This window comes from Talpa occidentalis, unplaced genomic scaffold, assembly GCF_014898055.3.
Source record: "Talpa occidentalis isolate TD23 unplaced genomic scaffold, MPIMG_talOcc4v2.1 talOcc4.3, whole genome shotgun sequence".
NCBI classification, from domain to species: Eukaryota; Metazoa; Chordata; class Mammalia; order Eulipotyphla; family Talpidae; genus Talpa; species Talpa occidentalis.
In genome coordinates this window covers 1,321,977-1,339,887 of record NW_023603184.1, presented here as the reverse complement: position 1 = coordinate 1,339,887, position 17,911 = coordinate 1,321,977, and the positions used below count along the sequence as shown (strand labels likewise).

The 17,911-nt window shown below is 44.6% G+C and overlaps 1 protein-coding gene across 1 annotated transcript; it reads right to left on the bottom strand.

Moving 5' to 3' along the window:
- Positions 1 to 206: 206 nt before the first annotated feature.
- Positions 207 to 1,151, bottom strand: LOC119254367 (olfactory receptor 9I1). Its single transcript, XM_037521476.1, has one exon. The coding sequence runs from the start codon at positions 1,149 to 1,151 to the stop codon at positions 207 to 209; it is 945 nt and encodes a 314-aa protein (XP_037377373.1).
- Between the last annotated feature and the right edge of the window lie 16,760 nt (positions 1,152 to 17,911).

Here is a 17,911-nt window from a genome sequence, read left to right as displayed (position 1 = left end):
TGAAGGTAAGGGAGGGGAGAAAAGAAGTGCCACGAGATTCTTGGAAACAAATATTTACCATGTTTGCGGACTTCTTAAGTGCCTGGTAGGAACTGCCTACCTTCTCTCTGTTCATGTGTTCAAGTTAAATTAAAAAAAATCTGGTTTCTATTAAGATATATTGTTATAGAAAGATTGGACCAAAATAAGAGAGTCTGTCCCTAAATCTATATGGCCCGTGACTCCTGGAGTCTATCAGTGAGCTTTTTGAAGGCTGCCTTCACATCCTTGTTTCTCAGGCTGTATATCAGAGGGTTCAACATGGGGATGACCACAGTGTAGAAGACAGACACCACCTTGTCTTCCTCCAGGGACTTGTCTGAGCGACTGCGTAGATACATGAAGATGAGGGTCCCAAAGAAAAGGGCCACGGCAGTGAGGTGGGAGGCACAGGTGGAGAAAGTCTTGGCCCTGCCCCCTGAAGACTTCATCCTCAAAATGGCCTTGATGATGAGCAGGTAGGAAATCAGGATGATCAAAGCATTGGTCAAAATCACAAAGTTGCCGAAGAAGACAATGATGATCTGAGCGTTGGTTGTGTTGCTGCAAGAAAGCTTCAATAGCGGGGGGAGGTCACAGAAGAAGAAGTTGATATGGTTGTCATCACAGAAAGAGAGGGTGAAGGTGCACGTGGTACGCAAGATGGCCCCCGACATCGCACACAAGTAGGCTCCCAACACCAAAGCCCAGCAGATTCGAGGGTTCATGGCCACAGTGTAGAGCAGTGGGTTGCTAATAGCCACATAGCGGTCATAAGCCATGACTGCCAGCAGGAAACACTCTGTGCCTGCACAGATGGTGAAGAAAAAGAACTGGGCAGCACACTGGCCATAGGAGATGGCCATCTTGCCTGTGAGCAGTGTGGCCAGGATCTGAGGGGTGATGACTGAGGTGTAGCAGGTGTCCAGCAGGGAGAGGTGGCTCAGGAAGAAGTACATTGGGGTGTGGAGCTGGGTGTCCACCTGGATCAGGATGATCATCCCTATGTTCCCCAGAAGGGTGACTAGGTAGAAACCAAGAAACAGCAGGAAGAGAGGGATCTCCAAGGTGGGGTAGTCAGTGAAGCCCATGAGGATGAATTCGGTTACAGTGGTGATATTATTCTTGGCCATGGATTCAAGGCAGGCTTTTGATCTGAGGATCAGAACGATATAAAAATTGTTCAGAATTGAAGGACGGACTATTTCTCTCTGTGGTGGAAGTTAGGTTTAGATTTCTGAGCCAATCTGTAGAGCTTGTTTTTAAGAAATCCTGTACCTGGTCGATACTTGTTGGGCATCAGTGTTCTTCCTCTACAGTTTTTGGAGCTGATCCAGGAGCTAGTGTTTTTGATTTAGATTAATTCTGGTTTATATTTGGAAGTTTCTGTGAAGAGAAGAGACACACAGACTCAGATTTGGAAAAAGTCTTTCAGCCTCTGTCCTGACCCCACAGGATGTCGGGTCTCTTCTACTGGGGACTCTTTGAGTCTGTGGGTGACCCCCACATGTGGACAGTTGACCTGTATTCTCTCTCTCTTTTTATCTTCCAAAATTGAATTTAGTTTTACCCCTTTCAGATCCTCACAATAATCACAATCCATTCTTCTAATGCAAGCCTTTTAGAAGCTGGAAGATGATGAAATTGCTGTTTATGTTGACGATTCCCTTAGATTACCCATGGGCATTTTACTTATTATATAATTATTCAGTGCACGCTGAAAATATGTCTTTGTTTAATGGTACTAGAATATTTTAAATATATTTTCCTCTTGATACTATTAGGCACAAGTTCTGGATAACTAACCCACAGCACTGATTAAAATTGATCATACTGCATTATAAACTTCAAAGTTGCTAAGCGACTAGTTCTTAATTGCATGCACCAGAAAGAAGGCATGATAGCTATGGGACTACACGGATGTGCTAGCTTATGCTGACACAGCAAGCAGACTGCAGCAGATAAAAATATCAAAACAACACTTTGTACACCTTCAACCTACTCAATGACATGTGCCAATTATATCTCCATGCTATTAATAAAAAGATAACTAAATGTCTTTCTGTGTACTTTTAACTTTACCATTTAGTCTTGCTTTGGGATTTCTCCAGCTCTAAGCTGGGGATCCTGGTGGCGGGAGGCACTGATGTCATACAAAACAGTACTGTTCCCATTCCACTGCATCAGGCCAGTCTTAGTTGGGTAGGGTCGAATGACAAGGTCGCCCTCTGTAGGACACGCACTCATGAGCTGAATAACCTTCCAGAGCTCACTTCCTGTGAGGGCTTCACTCTCTTTCTGAAAGATGGTTGTGTGAGATCATATCATCATTAAAATTCTTTTCTCTCTCATAATCTCTCTGACTGTCCATGCATATGGGCTAAATGAAACTCCTGAAAAGATTTTACTAATATCTGTACCATGTAACAGGCATGCTATAAGCTACTAATTCCTGAGGAATATAAAATATATAGGAGCTACTTCAGTGATTTAAAGTTACTTCAATGTAATATTATGAGAGCTTGGGTCCAAATTTGAGTTAGTCATGTGTTTCAGTTTCTGATAAGTTATCGACTTTTTAATTTATCATTCCTCCCCTGTCTCCCTCCAGCTCCACATCTTCTGCTCCTCACAGGTCTGATCTCTAGTGTATGTGAAGTATATACCCTTCCAATTTGATTTCCTTTATGTTTATTTAGAGATATGTGTATTTTAAAAAAAATTATTTATTTTTGCATCAAAGAACTGGGGTGTAGGCCAGAGGTGCGGAATGGGGAGCAGAACAGGCAGATCTACTGAATACACTGCAGAGGGGAGCAGCAGGCGAGTCAGGAGATGTCTGCTGCACCATGTGGGTCATCTCCCTGGCCGGGGAGTGAGCTAAGGTGCAGGGGAGGAAGTGTGATAGTGCTGAGACTTAACCCCCTAGGCCACCAGGAAGGCCTGAGATTTGTGTACCTGTGTTGCTATTTGGTCTGAAAATACAAGTGTTTTCCTGAGGTTCTATAGTTAGAAAGAGAAGATGTTTAGATTAACCCTGGTGTCCCTGATCCAGAAGTGGGGTGTGAACTGGGGTGTGAACCCCTGTGGGGTGCTACTCCTTCCCGCTGGCCATTTTCTGGGCAACTGCTCTGTGCCAATCAGGGCATCAAACATTCTATGGACAATGTTTCCTAGAATCCTCACCCTGAGGCGCTGCTTTGTCCCCAAGGAAACTATGACTCCGAACTCTAAAGTTTTGCAAAGATCACACGAATAGTGAAAAATCCAAATGGAAACAACTGAGGTCTATCTTATTCCAAAGTCAAAACTCTAGTCCATTGAATTAATTCCACTTCTGGCATCATTACTAGAACTTCAGGAATTTGCAGTGAAATTTTTGGGGTCAGCTATGTGGTCACTCTGCTCTATGAAACCATTTATAGTTTCTAAAATTCATCGAGTGACACATACAGCCCAAAGAGGTAAAAGCTATAAACGTCCAGACAAATGGCTCAATCTTACTTGTGCATCTCACGCAAGCGCTGGATCCCAGTCTGACAAAGTGCCATTGGGTGAGAAGTTCCGATGACGATGGCCAGAGTCTCCACCCACCATCACCATCTCTGGTTTTGTGGACTTTACTTCTGAGCTGGCCTCCTGTCAAGGTTATGACAATTACCTGGTGGAATAATCCAGCTCAAGTCATTTTAGGTTTGGAATCCAGCTAATCTAAGGTCGTTTGAGCATTTTGTAGAGCAACTGAGATTGTTCAACCTTCCTCTTAGAGATGGATTTGTGGGAGAAACATCCTGAGCTCAAGGTTGTCCCTGAACTTGAATCAGCTGGGACAGTCCCTGTGGCTCTAGGGAAAAGCTAGCCTTGCCCTGGAGAACACACTCCAGCAGAGGCTCATTACCTCATCTTCTCCACACCCCTGAGGGATTAGACCAAATCTTGTGGGATGTCGTGGCAACTCCTAGGTCTTGTTGGTCTCAAAGCTCATTTGCAGTTTCTGTAAGAAATGAACTCGCTCCTCTCTGCCTGTGGCCCTGGCCCAATAGTCGGTGGTGCAGGCACTGGATGTGTATCCGAGGTCTCTGCTGGTCGCCTTGCGCCGCGTCCTCCCTCACCCCCTACGACAGCTCTCATGTCAGGATCTAACCTCTGTGCATTGTTTGCTTGGAGTTTCATCAGGAATCATGTTTATTCACTCAGGCAACAATGAGGCTGAGGTCACCTAAATGTTTGACTGTGCCATTGAGTTGCTTGTTAGTTCTCGCTCCTCCAAACACTATTTTTGTCAGTTTGTGTAGGTAGCTCTCTGTGACTGTTCCAGCCTCATCTCTTTTCTGTTCTCTGAAAGGTACATTCTCTTTATGAGAACCACACAGTTTGGTGTTAATTCCACTTTTCTCACATTATCTGTGACTGTTCCTTGGTGATTAGTCTCATTTCCCAGTTAGATCCTGATTTTCTGAGGACCCGGTCTTGCTCCTCCTGGTAACTGTGATCTTCTCAGCATGCCCGCCTCTCCTGCCTTCTGCTTCCACCTGCTCTTTGATGTACAAGCAGAGCTCTTTCAGCAAGAGGGGCCTCAGAGAGACTGTATGCCCCATTCACTCCAAAATAACACATCAGGATAAAATGCTTTGTAATTAGCAAGCGTTCAGCCGAGCCAGGGTGGTTCTGCTACTGCAGAAGAGCGATGAGGCAAGAATATATTACAAGGAAGGGAGGCAACCGCAGATCAGGGCTTCTGGCAGCATCAGGAATTAATTCTATCTTCCAGTGCAGTTTTGGAGAGTATTGATTATTATTTCCTGTAATTAAATATCTATTAAAATAATGTATGGTAAGAGTATGTGTACTGTATTGCAAATGCTTCCTGGTATAGGCAGTAGAGGAACTACCGTAACAAGCAGAGGAAATGGGGAGAGAATATGCTGATCATGATAATATTCCATTAAATATCTCCTAGGGAACTTGCGCAAGTGGGTGATTATGTAGTATTTATTGATTTTCTCCATTTGTCACAGATTGGTGGGGTCTTGACTACTTTTATGTATGACCCAATTACTGATTTGTTGTTATTATTAATATTAAACATTTGACCTATAACTTTAGGACTTTTGGGGAGCAATGTATCTTAGGTTCAGTTCCTTAAAAAAAGAGTCTAGATGTAGGATTGTTTTTCTGACCTTGGGTGCGACCTCCTAGGTATTTCTGGGAGAAGTGAGTCTCTTTCCTGAAGGGAATACTCCAGAGAATACTGTCACCCAGCAACTGCAGGTGTCTCTGCTGTCTCGGCAGCTGGTTGCCAAGAATACTCAATGGGGAAAGGGTAGTTTATTCAGTAAATGGCTTGGGAAACTAGACAACCCAGTGCAGAAAATGAAGCTGAACCCCAGCTCACATCACTCACAAAAATTTACTCAAAATGGGTTTAAGACGTAAACAAAAGACCAGAAATCATAAAGCTTTTATTTATTTTTTATTTTTATTTATACAAGCACTGGGTACAGTCAGAAGCGCGGGAGAGTGAGAGAATTCACCAGAGCCAGAGCAGGGAGCAGAGCAAGCAGAAGGACCGAAGTACACTGCTGAGGGGAGCAGCGGGTGGCAGGAGAGGTCTGCGTGCTATGTGGGACCCTCCTCTGGTGGCCGGGGAGCAGCCGGGGATCGAACTGGTGCTGCAGAGGCTGTAGGCAGCTTCGCAACCCAGCGCTCAACCACTGCACCACCGGGGAGGGCCTCATAAAGCTTTTAGAAGAAAACATAAGGGATAAGGCCCTAAACAACTTTCTTGGCTTTTTGTTTTTGCATTTGACACCAAAATCAAAGGCAACAAAACCAAAAAGTCAGCCAGTGAGATTATATAAAAGCATTGATTGGTAGGAATGTAACTTGGTTCATTTACTGTGGAAAACAGTATGGAGGTACCTAAAAAATTTGAAAATAGAACTAACATGTGATCCAGTAATTTTATTTCTGGGCATATATCCAAAGAAGTAAGAACAGGTATTGAAGAGATAGCTGTTATTGTAGCATTATTTGCAGTTGTCATGATATGTAAACAAACTGTGTCTGTCGATCAATGAGCTGATAAAGAAGATGTAATATATGTACAATTCAGTCATGAGAAACAGGGAAATCTTGCCACTTGTGACATCATGGATAGATCTTCAGGGCAATGTTTAGTGAGGTAAGTCAGGCAGAGAAAGACAAATACTCTATGATTTCTTTAATACAAATATACATGAAGTATTCTGTACATTAAAGCTGCTAAGAGACTAGAACTTGAATGTTCTCACCACAAAAAAGAAACAATAATAATGTGATGTGATGAAGATATTAGCTTACAATAAATATGATGGTCATATTGCAATGTAGTAATGTATTAAATCATGTACATTTTAATACAATGTTATCTATCAATTATATCTCAATAAAAAGAGAAAGACTGTTCTGATGACATTATTTGTCTTCCTGGGACAAATCAAGCTGACTAGATCCAGATCAAGGGTTTTCATGAGTCAACAAATTTTATCTTTTAGTTCTTCAATAAAGCTGATTGGGTATTTTACCAATTTCAACTGAGAAAAGTCTGATGCCAACTTTGAGATATTTTCTGTATTTGTGTAGGCAGTGAAAAGCCTGAGAGAATATATACCAAGGTGTCAAAATGAATATCACTGGAGATTGTGAAAGGATGCCATTTCGTAATCTTTGTGGAGATTTGTTAGAAAAAGTACACATTACTAGAAATAAAATGTTTCTAGTATAATAAGAAGGATTAAAGGGTGAAAGCTTCCAAGACAATCTGGATAGTAGGTAGGAGTGAGGACAATTAACCTGCTTGACATAAAAGCTTACTATAAAACTGTAATCGTTCAAATAGCACTTTTCAGATATAACAATTGGTTGATCAATGGAAAGAATGACAAAGTTCAGAAAAATATCCAAATATATACGAGAGCATAATAAAGGGGGGTAGTTTACAGCAGTGAGAAAGAAACATTTATTGACTCACTGATGGGGGAACAATTGGTTAACTGCGTGGGAAGATAAATTTGAGCCGTATTTCACAGCTTATATCAAAACAAATTGCAGATACATCAAATGTTATAAAGAAAATCGAGGTGATTTGTCAGCTGTCAGAAAGTGAACTGTAGTTTTTTTTTTTTTGTCGTTGTTGAGGTGACATTGTTTACAACATTGTTCGTGTTTTAGTGGTATAGGACTGTCTCCTTTAGTTGCTGTTATCACACCACACCCACCACCAAAGCACCCATAATCTATCACCCTAGTCCATTATTTACCTCCCCACTTAGTTCTTGCTCCCTTCCCCCTCCCCTCTGGTAGCCTCTGTTCTAAAACTGATTTCTAGGGTTTGTTATTAGTTTGACTTTATCTGACCCTTTATTTTGTTTCTCTATATTCCACATGTGAGTGATCCATCTGGTATTTAACTTTTTCCTTGAGATTGTTCAAATGCATGTGGTACATCAGAAGAGGACAATCTTAGCAACTCTGTGGCAAGTTTGGAAGGAAGATTTTCTTCTGTGACCTAGACTGTTAGGGTGGAGTGTCTCAGCACCCAGTGTTCCATGGTGCCAACATGGTGAGGTCTCACTACCTTACTGCAGTCACCTGTAGCTCCTCTCTTTTCAGTAACTTTACAACAGATAACATTTTTGTGCTAATTCATCCCAATGGAACAGTATAAAAATAGCATATAAGAAGCCAACTATGGATTTGAGGGAGGGGCCAAAACCAGGGAGGGGTGAGCACAAGGGACTATGGTGATGGATCATGTGGGCTGTGGTGGTGGGAGAACTATGGAGACCACCCTTCAGGGGAAAAACCAAATACTGTCTAAAAAGGAACAAGGATGTAAGAAAACAAACACATTTAGAAAACAATAGTATATGAACTTCGATTCTGATGAAAAGACATGTGTAAATGTCTATAGAAGAGCTCCCTGGAAGGACATTTATCACACCAGGCTCTTTTCTGAGTGCTCCCTGAGTGCTCTTCCAGCCGCCATATCCTAGCTGCCATGTCCTTGCCGCCATGTCCATCTCCAAGGTGGGTGTGAGAAGTGGCCCGACTTGCTGGAATCCACGAGGCATTGACCACCAGAGCTCCTGCCCTTCCCTCCAGCTGCTAACAGCTGGCGTCAGTGATGTGATTATGGTGCTCTGAATGTCCTCCTTTATGCTGTTTTGACATTGAGCAAATTTTCTACCACAAATAAATTGTATTTAAAGTCAGCTACCTGAAGCCAGCAGTGCAGGATGGTGGGTAAGTGTGCCTGGTTCCAATCTCAGCTTCCCCCTCCTACTCCGTGACCATTGTCCTTCCGCGCCTTGGTTTCCTCACTGGTTGGGTAGACTAATAATAGCTTCTGTGAGGAGTCAATGGATGAAACGCAGATAAACCTGATAAGGTGTCCTGGCACGGCTCTACGCCCTTTGTATATAGATAATTGATATTAGATAGTCAATGAATAAGCAAGCTGTGGCACGTCACAGGGTCGCTGTCTCTCAGGTGCCCCATAAACAAGATGGATCAGAAAGGGTCACGACTCCTCAGAGGGCAGAATGTGGAGGTATCTTCCCTCTCCCCCAAATGAGGTTAAATTAGGGGGGGCAGGGGTTTGCCGGCAGGAAAGATTGACTGGGGAGGAAGTGAGAGCTAACTTTGCAGAAGCCCTTTTCTGAGGGTGTCTCTCCTCTGGGGACAGAGCAGCCTAATTAGCAGCTTAGGGCCTGATTAGAAGCCCAATCAGTGGCAAATCCCCCGCCCGGTCTTCTAATTGTCTTCCTGCAGTGCCCGGAATGGGGCAGCTCCCGGCACCTTTTAATGGGCGCTCTGGTGGATGCTGTGATGAGAGCTACAGGTGTGGAGGTCTGTTCCTCAGGCCCCCCGGAGCCCCACTTGGCTGGGTTGGGGCAGGACGGCTGGTCCTGCTGGAGGTAAGTGTGGCCAGAGCTGATCAGCGGGACAATGAAACGTAGTCCCGTCCAGATTCAAAACACACTTGACAACCTGAATCTTGACTTTGGTCTGAAATGGGTTTCGATCTTTTCTTTAGAGAGTAGGGTCAAAGCCAGCGTGGTTTTCTGGGGAGCACAAGGTGCTGGGAGTCACCAGTTCCTTCTGCGGTAATGTGCCTGCCGCCAGGCCTCACAGTTCTCCCCCTACCACCCACTACCACCCCGTTTTCTCCTTTGACACTTTGCCTAACCCCTCATTTAGTTATTATATATATTTTCTACATCACTGATCATTTTTGTGCAATGTATGCTTTCTCCTCTCAGGTGTCGTCCCCATACAATTCCTGTCACCCATTCTCCTGTCAGCCATCACCATAGTCCCTTGTGCTCTTCCCTCGCCTGTTTTGATCCTTCTGCCTCCCCCCCCACCTCCACAGGTCTCTGATTTACAGCTGCCTGCTAATTTTTTTTGTTATTGTTATTTTTTTCTCCTGAATCCTTATTTGGTTCCCCTGGATTCCTCCTATAAGTGAAGCCATCTGATATTTTTCTTTCTTGCTGGCTTAATCCCTTCTAACTTCATCCATGTTGCTGTGAATGGCATGAGTTTATCTTTTTTGATTGCTGAATAGTATTCATTGTGTATAGAAACCACATCTTCTTGATCCTGTCACCTATTTTCACCCCCTTCATTTATTAATGGCTTCTAGTTTCTTCAGTGTTTAACTCTGCTGATCTGTCTGCCATGTGAAATGTCTAATAGTTGTCCATTCTGATGTGTTTGACACACAATTCTCTCCAGTTTGCTGTGAGTGGCAGCACTTAGAGCTGTTGGCTTCACTTCACTCCTGCAGTGACTCGAGGTTCTCAGCATCCCAGGGCCTCAGTTTCTCATCTCTGACACGACTGACAAGGCCTTTCCCACCTGTTTCAGGTGATTGTCTACAGACTCAAAAGAGACCAGGCAGGGGAGGCCGCATGGAAAACTAGCAAGGTTCTTAGACCCTAAGAGGCCTACAGGAGGCCAGACAGGGAGCGACCAGCAGCTCCCATTACATCCCTGGCAGGTGTTTGGGGTGTGATGGTGCTGACATCGCCGAGGGAGCTGGAAGCCAGAGGCAGGTGCAGAAACAGAGCAGGCTCCTTTGCGGGAGAGTCACTCCTCCATCACTGAAATTATTCAAGTTCCGTAAACGTGTCTGGTCAGGAAGGGTCACTGCTAGCTCAAAGATGAGCCACCAGCGGAGCTCTGGAAAGGATTTCTGCTGTGGGTGGGAGGTAACTCAGATTCCTGCAGTTCCAGGCGATTAACTGATAGCTGACGCCACTTGGCTGAGCTGCCCCTAAGGCGTGGACTCCGCTAGGACTGTTAGATGGCGCTGACTTTGGGAGAAGCTTTAAAGGGGCTGGGGTGGGGCTGGGGGAAGACCCTCATCCAGAGCTAGAGACCCGATGTTCACCCTCATGCTTTATAAAGCTGGCTCTGTCCAGGTTCCTCCGTCACCACCTGCTCCCTGCTCCCAAGCCCTCCTAGAAGGCTGTTCTCACCACTCTGAGCAGCGGAGAGCTCGCGCAATTACGGGCATCAGAAGAGCTATGCTAAGACTCCGAGAAGGAGGAACAGCCCACGGGGGAGAGGGGTGTCTACTGAGGCTGCAGCAGGTGTGGGATCCAGTCCTCCCAGCCTTGTCCGGGGGCTGTTTGCTTTTAGCAAGACGCTCCTCACCTCGGGGGCCTCTTTTCCTTCTCTTGTACCTCCTTTGTTTGCTGAGGCTTTAGAAGCTCCTTTAAATTCCAAGATGCTCCTGCACACTCAGTGCGGGCAAAAGCTAGGCTGGACGAACAGGCGGGCGTTGGTGGAGGAGAAGCATAGGAGATTCGAGGCCAGCATTGGGGTGGACTGGACGCCCTTTGGGAAGTGTATTAAGGGGCACAAAAGGAGGACTTCATTTTTTCAGGTCTTTTCCATCCCAGCCGCCATCTTCAGGGGGTGTCTGCATCTCCTAGGAACACGGGGTGAGGGGCTGGGAAGAGCTCTGAGTCCCCTTTCTGGCTGCTTCCTTCCCAGCTGCGCGGTCCTTGGACAAGGCAGCCGACCTGCAGTCCTCCTGTCCTCGTCGGAACAGGATCTGCGAGCCTCAGCTGCGAACTAGAGGGGATACGTGGGAGTCCAGGTTCCTAAAGGAGGGTTCGTGGAATTGTCATTTTGGGGAGAGCGGGATTTCCACCTTCCCTTGTCTGCAACAGTCAACCTTTGCACACTCCTGTGAGGCAGGGCGTATTCTTGCCCATGTTCTAGATGAAAGAGCAGCCGTCCAGAGATTTCAAGCAACCGGCTGCGATTTGACCCCATTGTGGGAACTTCAAAGCCTTCTGGTTCCGCGACACCATGCTGGCTCTGCCTTTCTGCTATTTTCAGTGAAGCTTGAGAAGGATGTTTTTGGTCTTATGAGTTTTAATTCAACTAGAGAATTACTTAAGTTTTTTTTTTTCAATTAAGTTTCTGAGGAAAAGGGGAACTCTTAAGACTCTATTTTCATCTCTAGATTAAGCTGCATCTTTACCTGAATACAAAGTGTGCCTGGAAGGAGCTACAGGTTTCCCCATTATCCGAAGGTAGGATTTCTTATTTGCTGTGGTTTGGTAGACTATTTTTTGGGGTCTAGGAATGTTATTGCCTTTACTTTATTTTTTAAAAAGATTTGTTTTACTTATTTATGCATACAAGAGCTGGGGTGTAGGCCAGAGGTGCAGGGGGCGAGAGGATTCACCAGAGACAGAGTGGGGAGCAGAACAGGCGCATCTACTGAAATATGCTGCTGAGAGGAGTGGCAGGTGATATAGGAGAGGTCTGCTGCACCATGTGGGTAGCTCTCTGGCCCGGGATATAACTTGTGCTGCAGTGGCTGGAGATAGCTTGATGGTGCAGAGACTTTAACCCCTCTGCCACCAGGGAGGCCCCTCTATTACCATTACTTTATATGGAAAATTGTTTGAACACTCCAAGGCCCTAAAAATCATCTGCAAAGTCATATTTAATAGGAACATTCTACTTTTGGATAGTGGGGTATGGGAGTGAGGGAACCTGCCTGTCTTTTCACCATGCATTTCCAGAACTCAAGTCTACCCTGGCATTTTGGGCAATAGTCAAAGCATCTTGTACCTCATTTCTTTATTCCTTTTTTCTCTTTAAGTCAGCACAAGCAGATGATGCCAGTTCTATTTTAGAGTCAGAGGATGAATCACTATCTTCTATGTCCATGTAGGTCTATATATTCATCCTTACATCCCCAGTGTCCAGCATACTGTCTGCACAGGGTAAAAAGGCAGATCCTTTATAAATCTTTGCTGTACACTTCCAGCTGAGAGCAATGGCTACATATCTCTAGGCACATCAGACAATCTTTATACCTCACCATTTTTAAATAACTTTAAACCTGACTTGAAGGATCTAAGTGGATTCATTTTGCTGAGTTATATAAATACTCTTTAGAACCTTGCTTACATATATATTTCCACAGTATGTGCTATTATAAAGCTGGTGTCTGGGCACTTATAACTCTCTCTTCCAAGTGCAAACTTTTTACTTTTAGAATCATCTTCCCATATATTTTCTTGTTTGATCCGTAGTAGACTCTTGGCTTCTAGTCTGGTTCTTTTTCTGCTCAAAGATAACAGGTGGAGACTATTAAATACCAAAGCCTGCTGCACATTTTCTTCTCTGAAACCCCTGTTAATTTTCTGAGATTTATTGTGGGCCTTCGTGAGCATTAACAATGTCAAAAAGCAGGTGATTTCAAGGTTTTCAACCTCAACATTGGAGTGTGTGAGCATTACATACCCTAGGTGTGTTGACTGTTGACTGATAGCAAAGTAAGGATGTGACTCTTAAGCAGACCTGACTAATGTGGGTGAAAGATATCCCAGAGTTACAGGGACCCACCAGGCCAGGCCTGAATGCAAGTGAAATGTTTCTGTGCTTGATCAACAAAGAGATAACAGGAGACTAGGAATGCTAAGTACTGCTATTGCTCCAGACCATGGAGCATGGTGGGTTCACGGAGGCATTAAGGATTCACTTTCTTCCTTTGCATCCTCATAAGTCAGCAATTTCAACTATTTTGTGGACCTTGAAAACAGAAAGCTGCTGCTTCAGTGTTCTGTTCACTAGATTTAGTTGATCTAAATCACCTGGGGCCAAATATTTTCCTTTGAGGCTACGTTGGTCCCCGATTCTTCTCCCTGCCTGGGAGTTGTTGTTTGTTTTCTCTAATTTCAACCATTCGGAAACTGGTTGGCTGTTCTATCTGGAATTGTCAATTATTTTGGACCAGTTCAGAAAGGCAGACAATGCATCACAGGGCAAGATGGAACTGCGGTTGGAAAGAACCAAATTTTCCAGCTTCTTGGAGGATCAGCAAACACTGGACACTCCCGGTTTTCTTAAAAAATATTCCTTTCCATGCCCGTTGCAAAATGGACATGCTTGATGCTCAGAAGGTTCATAGTCAGGTGTGTTATGAGTTAGGAGATGCTCCATGTTGCTTGCTGTCTTAGAATTTGGGTTGGGATTTATGAAGATTTAGGGAACGGTTACAGTGGCACAGCCCTAGAGACCTCCCCAAGCTTCCCATTTTCTCTGGTGAGCAACTTCCTTCCTCCCTCTTCCTGGAATCAGTCTGGTTTAGGGTGAACTACTGTTTGTGCACTGTCTTTCCACCTGGCAAAGTCCTCCGGTGACATTGTTATTGGTCTGATGCTGATAGGGCTGCTCGTTTTGATTATCCGGGCATCTGGCAAACAAGTAATTTAATTTTGTATTTATTTATTCATCAAAACCTCTTTGCAGAAGAGATTTAAACTGGCTCATAAAAATGCATGACATGCAGCTCGATAAAATAAATTAAATATGAGGACTGAGATTTGGGCAAAGGGAAAATACAGGTAGGAGATGATAATGAGGAGCCAGGAGCGAGGTTGGTCCATGAGACTTTTGTCTTCTTACCACTTAAACCTGTGCTTGAGGTGGTGGTGCCTTGGTGGCAGCACAGTCCTCATTAGGGTTCCATCCTGACGGTAGCCCCGAGCTTCTCTTCCATCCTCCCATCCCTGAAGATAAGACGTGACAAATAGAGTTGATGCCACAAAAAGGGAGAACAGAGTTTCCAAGTCAGAATTGAGTTCCAAGTATTTAACTTATGCTACTTTTCTCCTTGCCCCAAAGTAGAGGGTAATGCTTGTAAAGCTGCTGTAGTTCTGGCTCACTGCTTGTTGACTCATGAGGGCCATACTTGGGGAGCAAAGCTTGGAATCCGGTAGATGTGGTTCAAATTCCAACTCATTATGTAATCCCTGCAAATCTCTTTCCCCCAGTTTATAAATTGGGATGTAACCATCTATCTGGTGAGAAGAAAATATGCTTTGTGTAAAACACCTTGCATCTAATGCAAAAAGAGTGTCATCAATGTCCTTCTTTGTTATTACTAATACACGCTCTTTCCGTCTCTCTTGGACTTGTAAGAGGAGATGAGAGATCATTACACTGCAGAACAGAATGTAGCAGTGGGGGTCCATTAGTCTAGGCTTCTGGCATAAGGGCAGAGACCCAGAGATGGAAGAGCTGTTTAAGTTTACACAGTGCATCAGTGGCAGCCACTAGACTTGAATCCAGGTCCCCAGACACTGTTTCCAGCCTTCCTACTGTTTACTCCCTCTGTTCATCATACTCAATCGCCCCTCCTCCATCAGGACACCCCCTGCCAAAGAAAACAGCTCCCCTCCCCCGCAGAGATCTAGGTCTGTCTTTTAGTGATGGAGTGAAGTGTGTGTCCTGACTCGTAACTCCCCTGCTAGGGCTGCCTGAAGCTGGGCCATGCATCTTACTTCCCAGGGTCAACGTGCTGAGTCATGGTGTGGGGGAGCAGAACATACAGTGAGCCTGGAATCCTAAGTCCTGGTGCCATTTATAAGCTGTGGGGGAAGTTGGTTCAGCTTCTTTGAGCCTCATTTTACTCAGCAATAAGGTGAGGATTAGTTCAATTTCTGAACAGCCTAGTGGTTGCAAAACCACTTTTGTAACAATGACGTGTATTGCCTGACTGTTCATGCTGTACTAGGCATGGAGCATGGGTTTCCATGAAAATAAAAGATGGTTACCAGATGGTTTTACTCATTTGCAGAACATAAATAACCAAAGAAAACAAATGGGCAAAGCACAACAAAAAATAATCCTTGGACGCTGTGACGCATACGCTGGTTACCTGTGGGCATGGGGGGAGGGCGGAGGGGTGATGAGAGAGAAGGGGACAGGGCATGTGTCCTGAGCTTGGTGGAGGGTCTGAAGCACTGAGCCCACAGAGGGGAGAAGCACTCCTCTCAAAATTGTGTCGTCGCGCAAATGGCCAATCAACAAAATCATAAGAAAACAGAGCCGTTTCCACCCACACAATAAAATATCGCTTGAAAGTGACATCAGAAAAGACTTCTCTTACCTCTGCCAGGTGACTCTGCTCTTACTGTTATTATGTAGATGTGGAGACTGACACGCTAGAGGTCAACTACTTGGCTAAGGTCACACAAGTAGGAATTTGTTGTCTGCGTTTGGAACAAGCTGAGTGTCTGTTCAGGATCCATTTTCTTAGTGGTTCTGTGGTGTGGTGGGGTTCCTGCTTGGCCTTCCCACTGCGTGGCCTTGTACCACACGGTCTCCAGTGTCCATCTAAGGGGCTTCTCTCTCCACCAGGAGTGGCTTCGAAAGTGCTCGTGAGAGCTCCATGTATTTTGACTGGGAGCGAGTGGTCCACTGGTGAAGATGTGTGTCCTCATTTTCTCTTCTCTGTGCAAAAATGATGAGTGCAAGTAAGTGTGAATGCAACAGGGTGGTCCCCAGGAAAGGGGGAGGTTCCCTGCCCCAACCAAGGGAGAGTGGAGCTGAACAGGGAGAGGAGAAGCTGCAGAAGAGACTGAGGAAGGAAGCAGGATGGAGCAAGGAGACCTGGAGGAGGTGCATGGAGCCTAGAGACACGTGAAGAAACTGCGCTTGTCTTTTGGTCGTGGACTAGGTGACACAGATGTGGGTGAGACCCGTGGGGAGGTGACAATGGCAGCTTTTATCTTCACCCCTAACATTTCTGCTCAGATGCCACTTTTTCAAAGTACCTTTTCCAATAGCCCTATTTGAATATTCTCTCCTTGCTTCAGCCTTCCAGTTCTCCACATCCTGCTGAGTGTTTTTTTTAAATAGTGTTTATCATCTTCTATCATGGTAGAAAATATACTTTAAAAGCCATATACATAATAAGCCTGGCTCTGCTAGAATGACTGCTTCATAACAGCAAAGATCCTTGTTTTTTTCCAAGCAACGAGAAGAGTGCCTGGCACACGTAAGTTCTCAGTAGATTCTTATTGAATAAATAAGTGAATAGAGTCTTTCTTGTCATTTTCCCCCTCTTTGATCAGGATGATGTGTATGAATTCCTTTTAGAACACAGCAAGTCATTGTTTTGGTCAAAGGTCCTGATTAGATTAGCCTCTACAGGAAAAAAGGCCCTAAATATTTACATTATGAGGAATTCGGTGGTGGGGGCAGGGGAGCCAGATGCTGACCTTTATTTTAGTGAATCAGCCTTTGCCCGAACGTTGATGAAAGTTTTGTTTTCTTATTCATCTGCAATCCTATCAGATCATCCTCAAATTAGGTTTTTGTTTCAAGGATGGAAGGAGGTCAAGAAGATTCACCTTTGAAGTCCACGTTCAGTATTTCCATTACCCCAAATTAGCAGCCCAAGATACAGAGACAAGATTGTCCAAACCCCTGGCAAGAATTCCATCTGTATTAAAGTTCTAAACTGGGTGTGGAGAACAACTTTGCCCCTTGAAGAGCTGTACAAGCTAATTCTGAAATGGTTTGATTCAAGTATCTCAAGGACTGATAATGATCTGGCTCTTAAAAAAATGGGACGGGTTCTTTGGAATTAGAGGAGTGCTTGGAAACCAGGCCAGGCTGCTTGGCAGGAACAGAAAGGAAGAAGAAACTTGGCAGACAACAGGTTACAGAGGTTCTAATGGGGCTTGCTCTTCACGGCTCACTGTCTTGCATCCAAATACATCAAACATAACTGCAAAGAAAGATAGAGTTGATATTGGGACTCCAGGAGGCCATGGGCTCAGAGATAAGATTCCAGCATGTCCATGAACCAAAGAGCACATTGCTCACAGTATTGTAGAATCGAGAAACAATAATTCTAAGAGTGTGAGTCAGACCTTGTACTAGCGTGTCAGTTATGTCCTTCACACGAATATTGTGTCTTTGGTGTTGAAATCCCGAGGTCGAGAAAAGTGAATTAACTTGCCCCAAGTCTCTACAGGTTGAACTAGGTCTGATGTCAACACCCATGTCCTAACACTATACCACTAGGGTTTTTCCAACAGTGATGTTCTCTGGCTCTGCAGAGCTGATGAAAATTTCCAAAGGGGAAATCTGTCTCAAGTTTTTAAATGCCCCAGGAACTGAGTTCTAGTGCTAGAGTTGTCTCTCTACTGTGGAATCTTGAACTAGTCATTTAAGTGCTTTAGCCCTCACCTTCTCTCCAAGATGAGATGAACAATTTGCCCTTCCAAAGATTTTGGAAAGATCAAATGAAATCAAGCTTATATAAAACAATGTAAAGTCCATGACTTACAGAAAGGAGATGGAAGAGTTTCATCCAATGTGCACCACAGAATCGACCATGGCCCCAGCATAGGCCCCAGCCGCTGGCCACAGGCAGGTCTGGATGTCATGGTGATGGCACAGAGGAGGGGGTTACACACAGCCACGGAAGATCATAAGCCAAACAAGTTGTACTCACCTTAATTTATCTCTGGGCTGACTTCTTTTTTTTTCCTAAATTTCAGTGGACAGCCCAGGATCC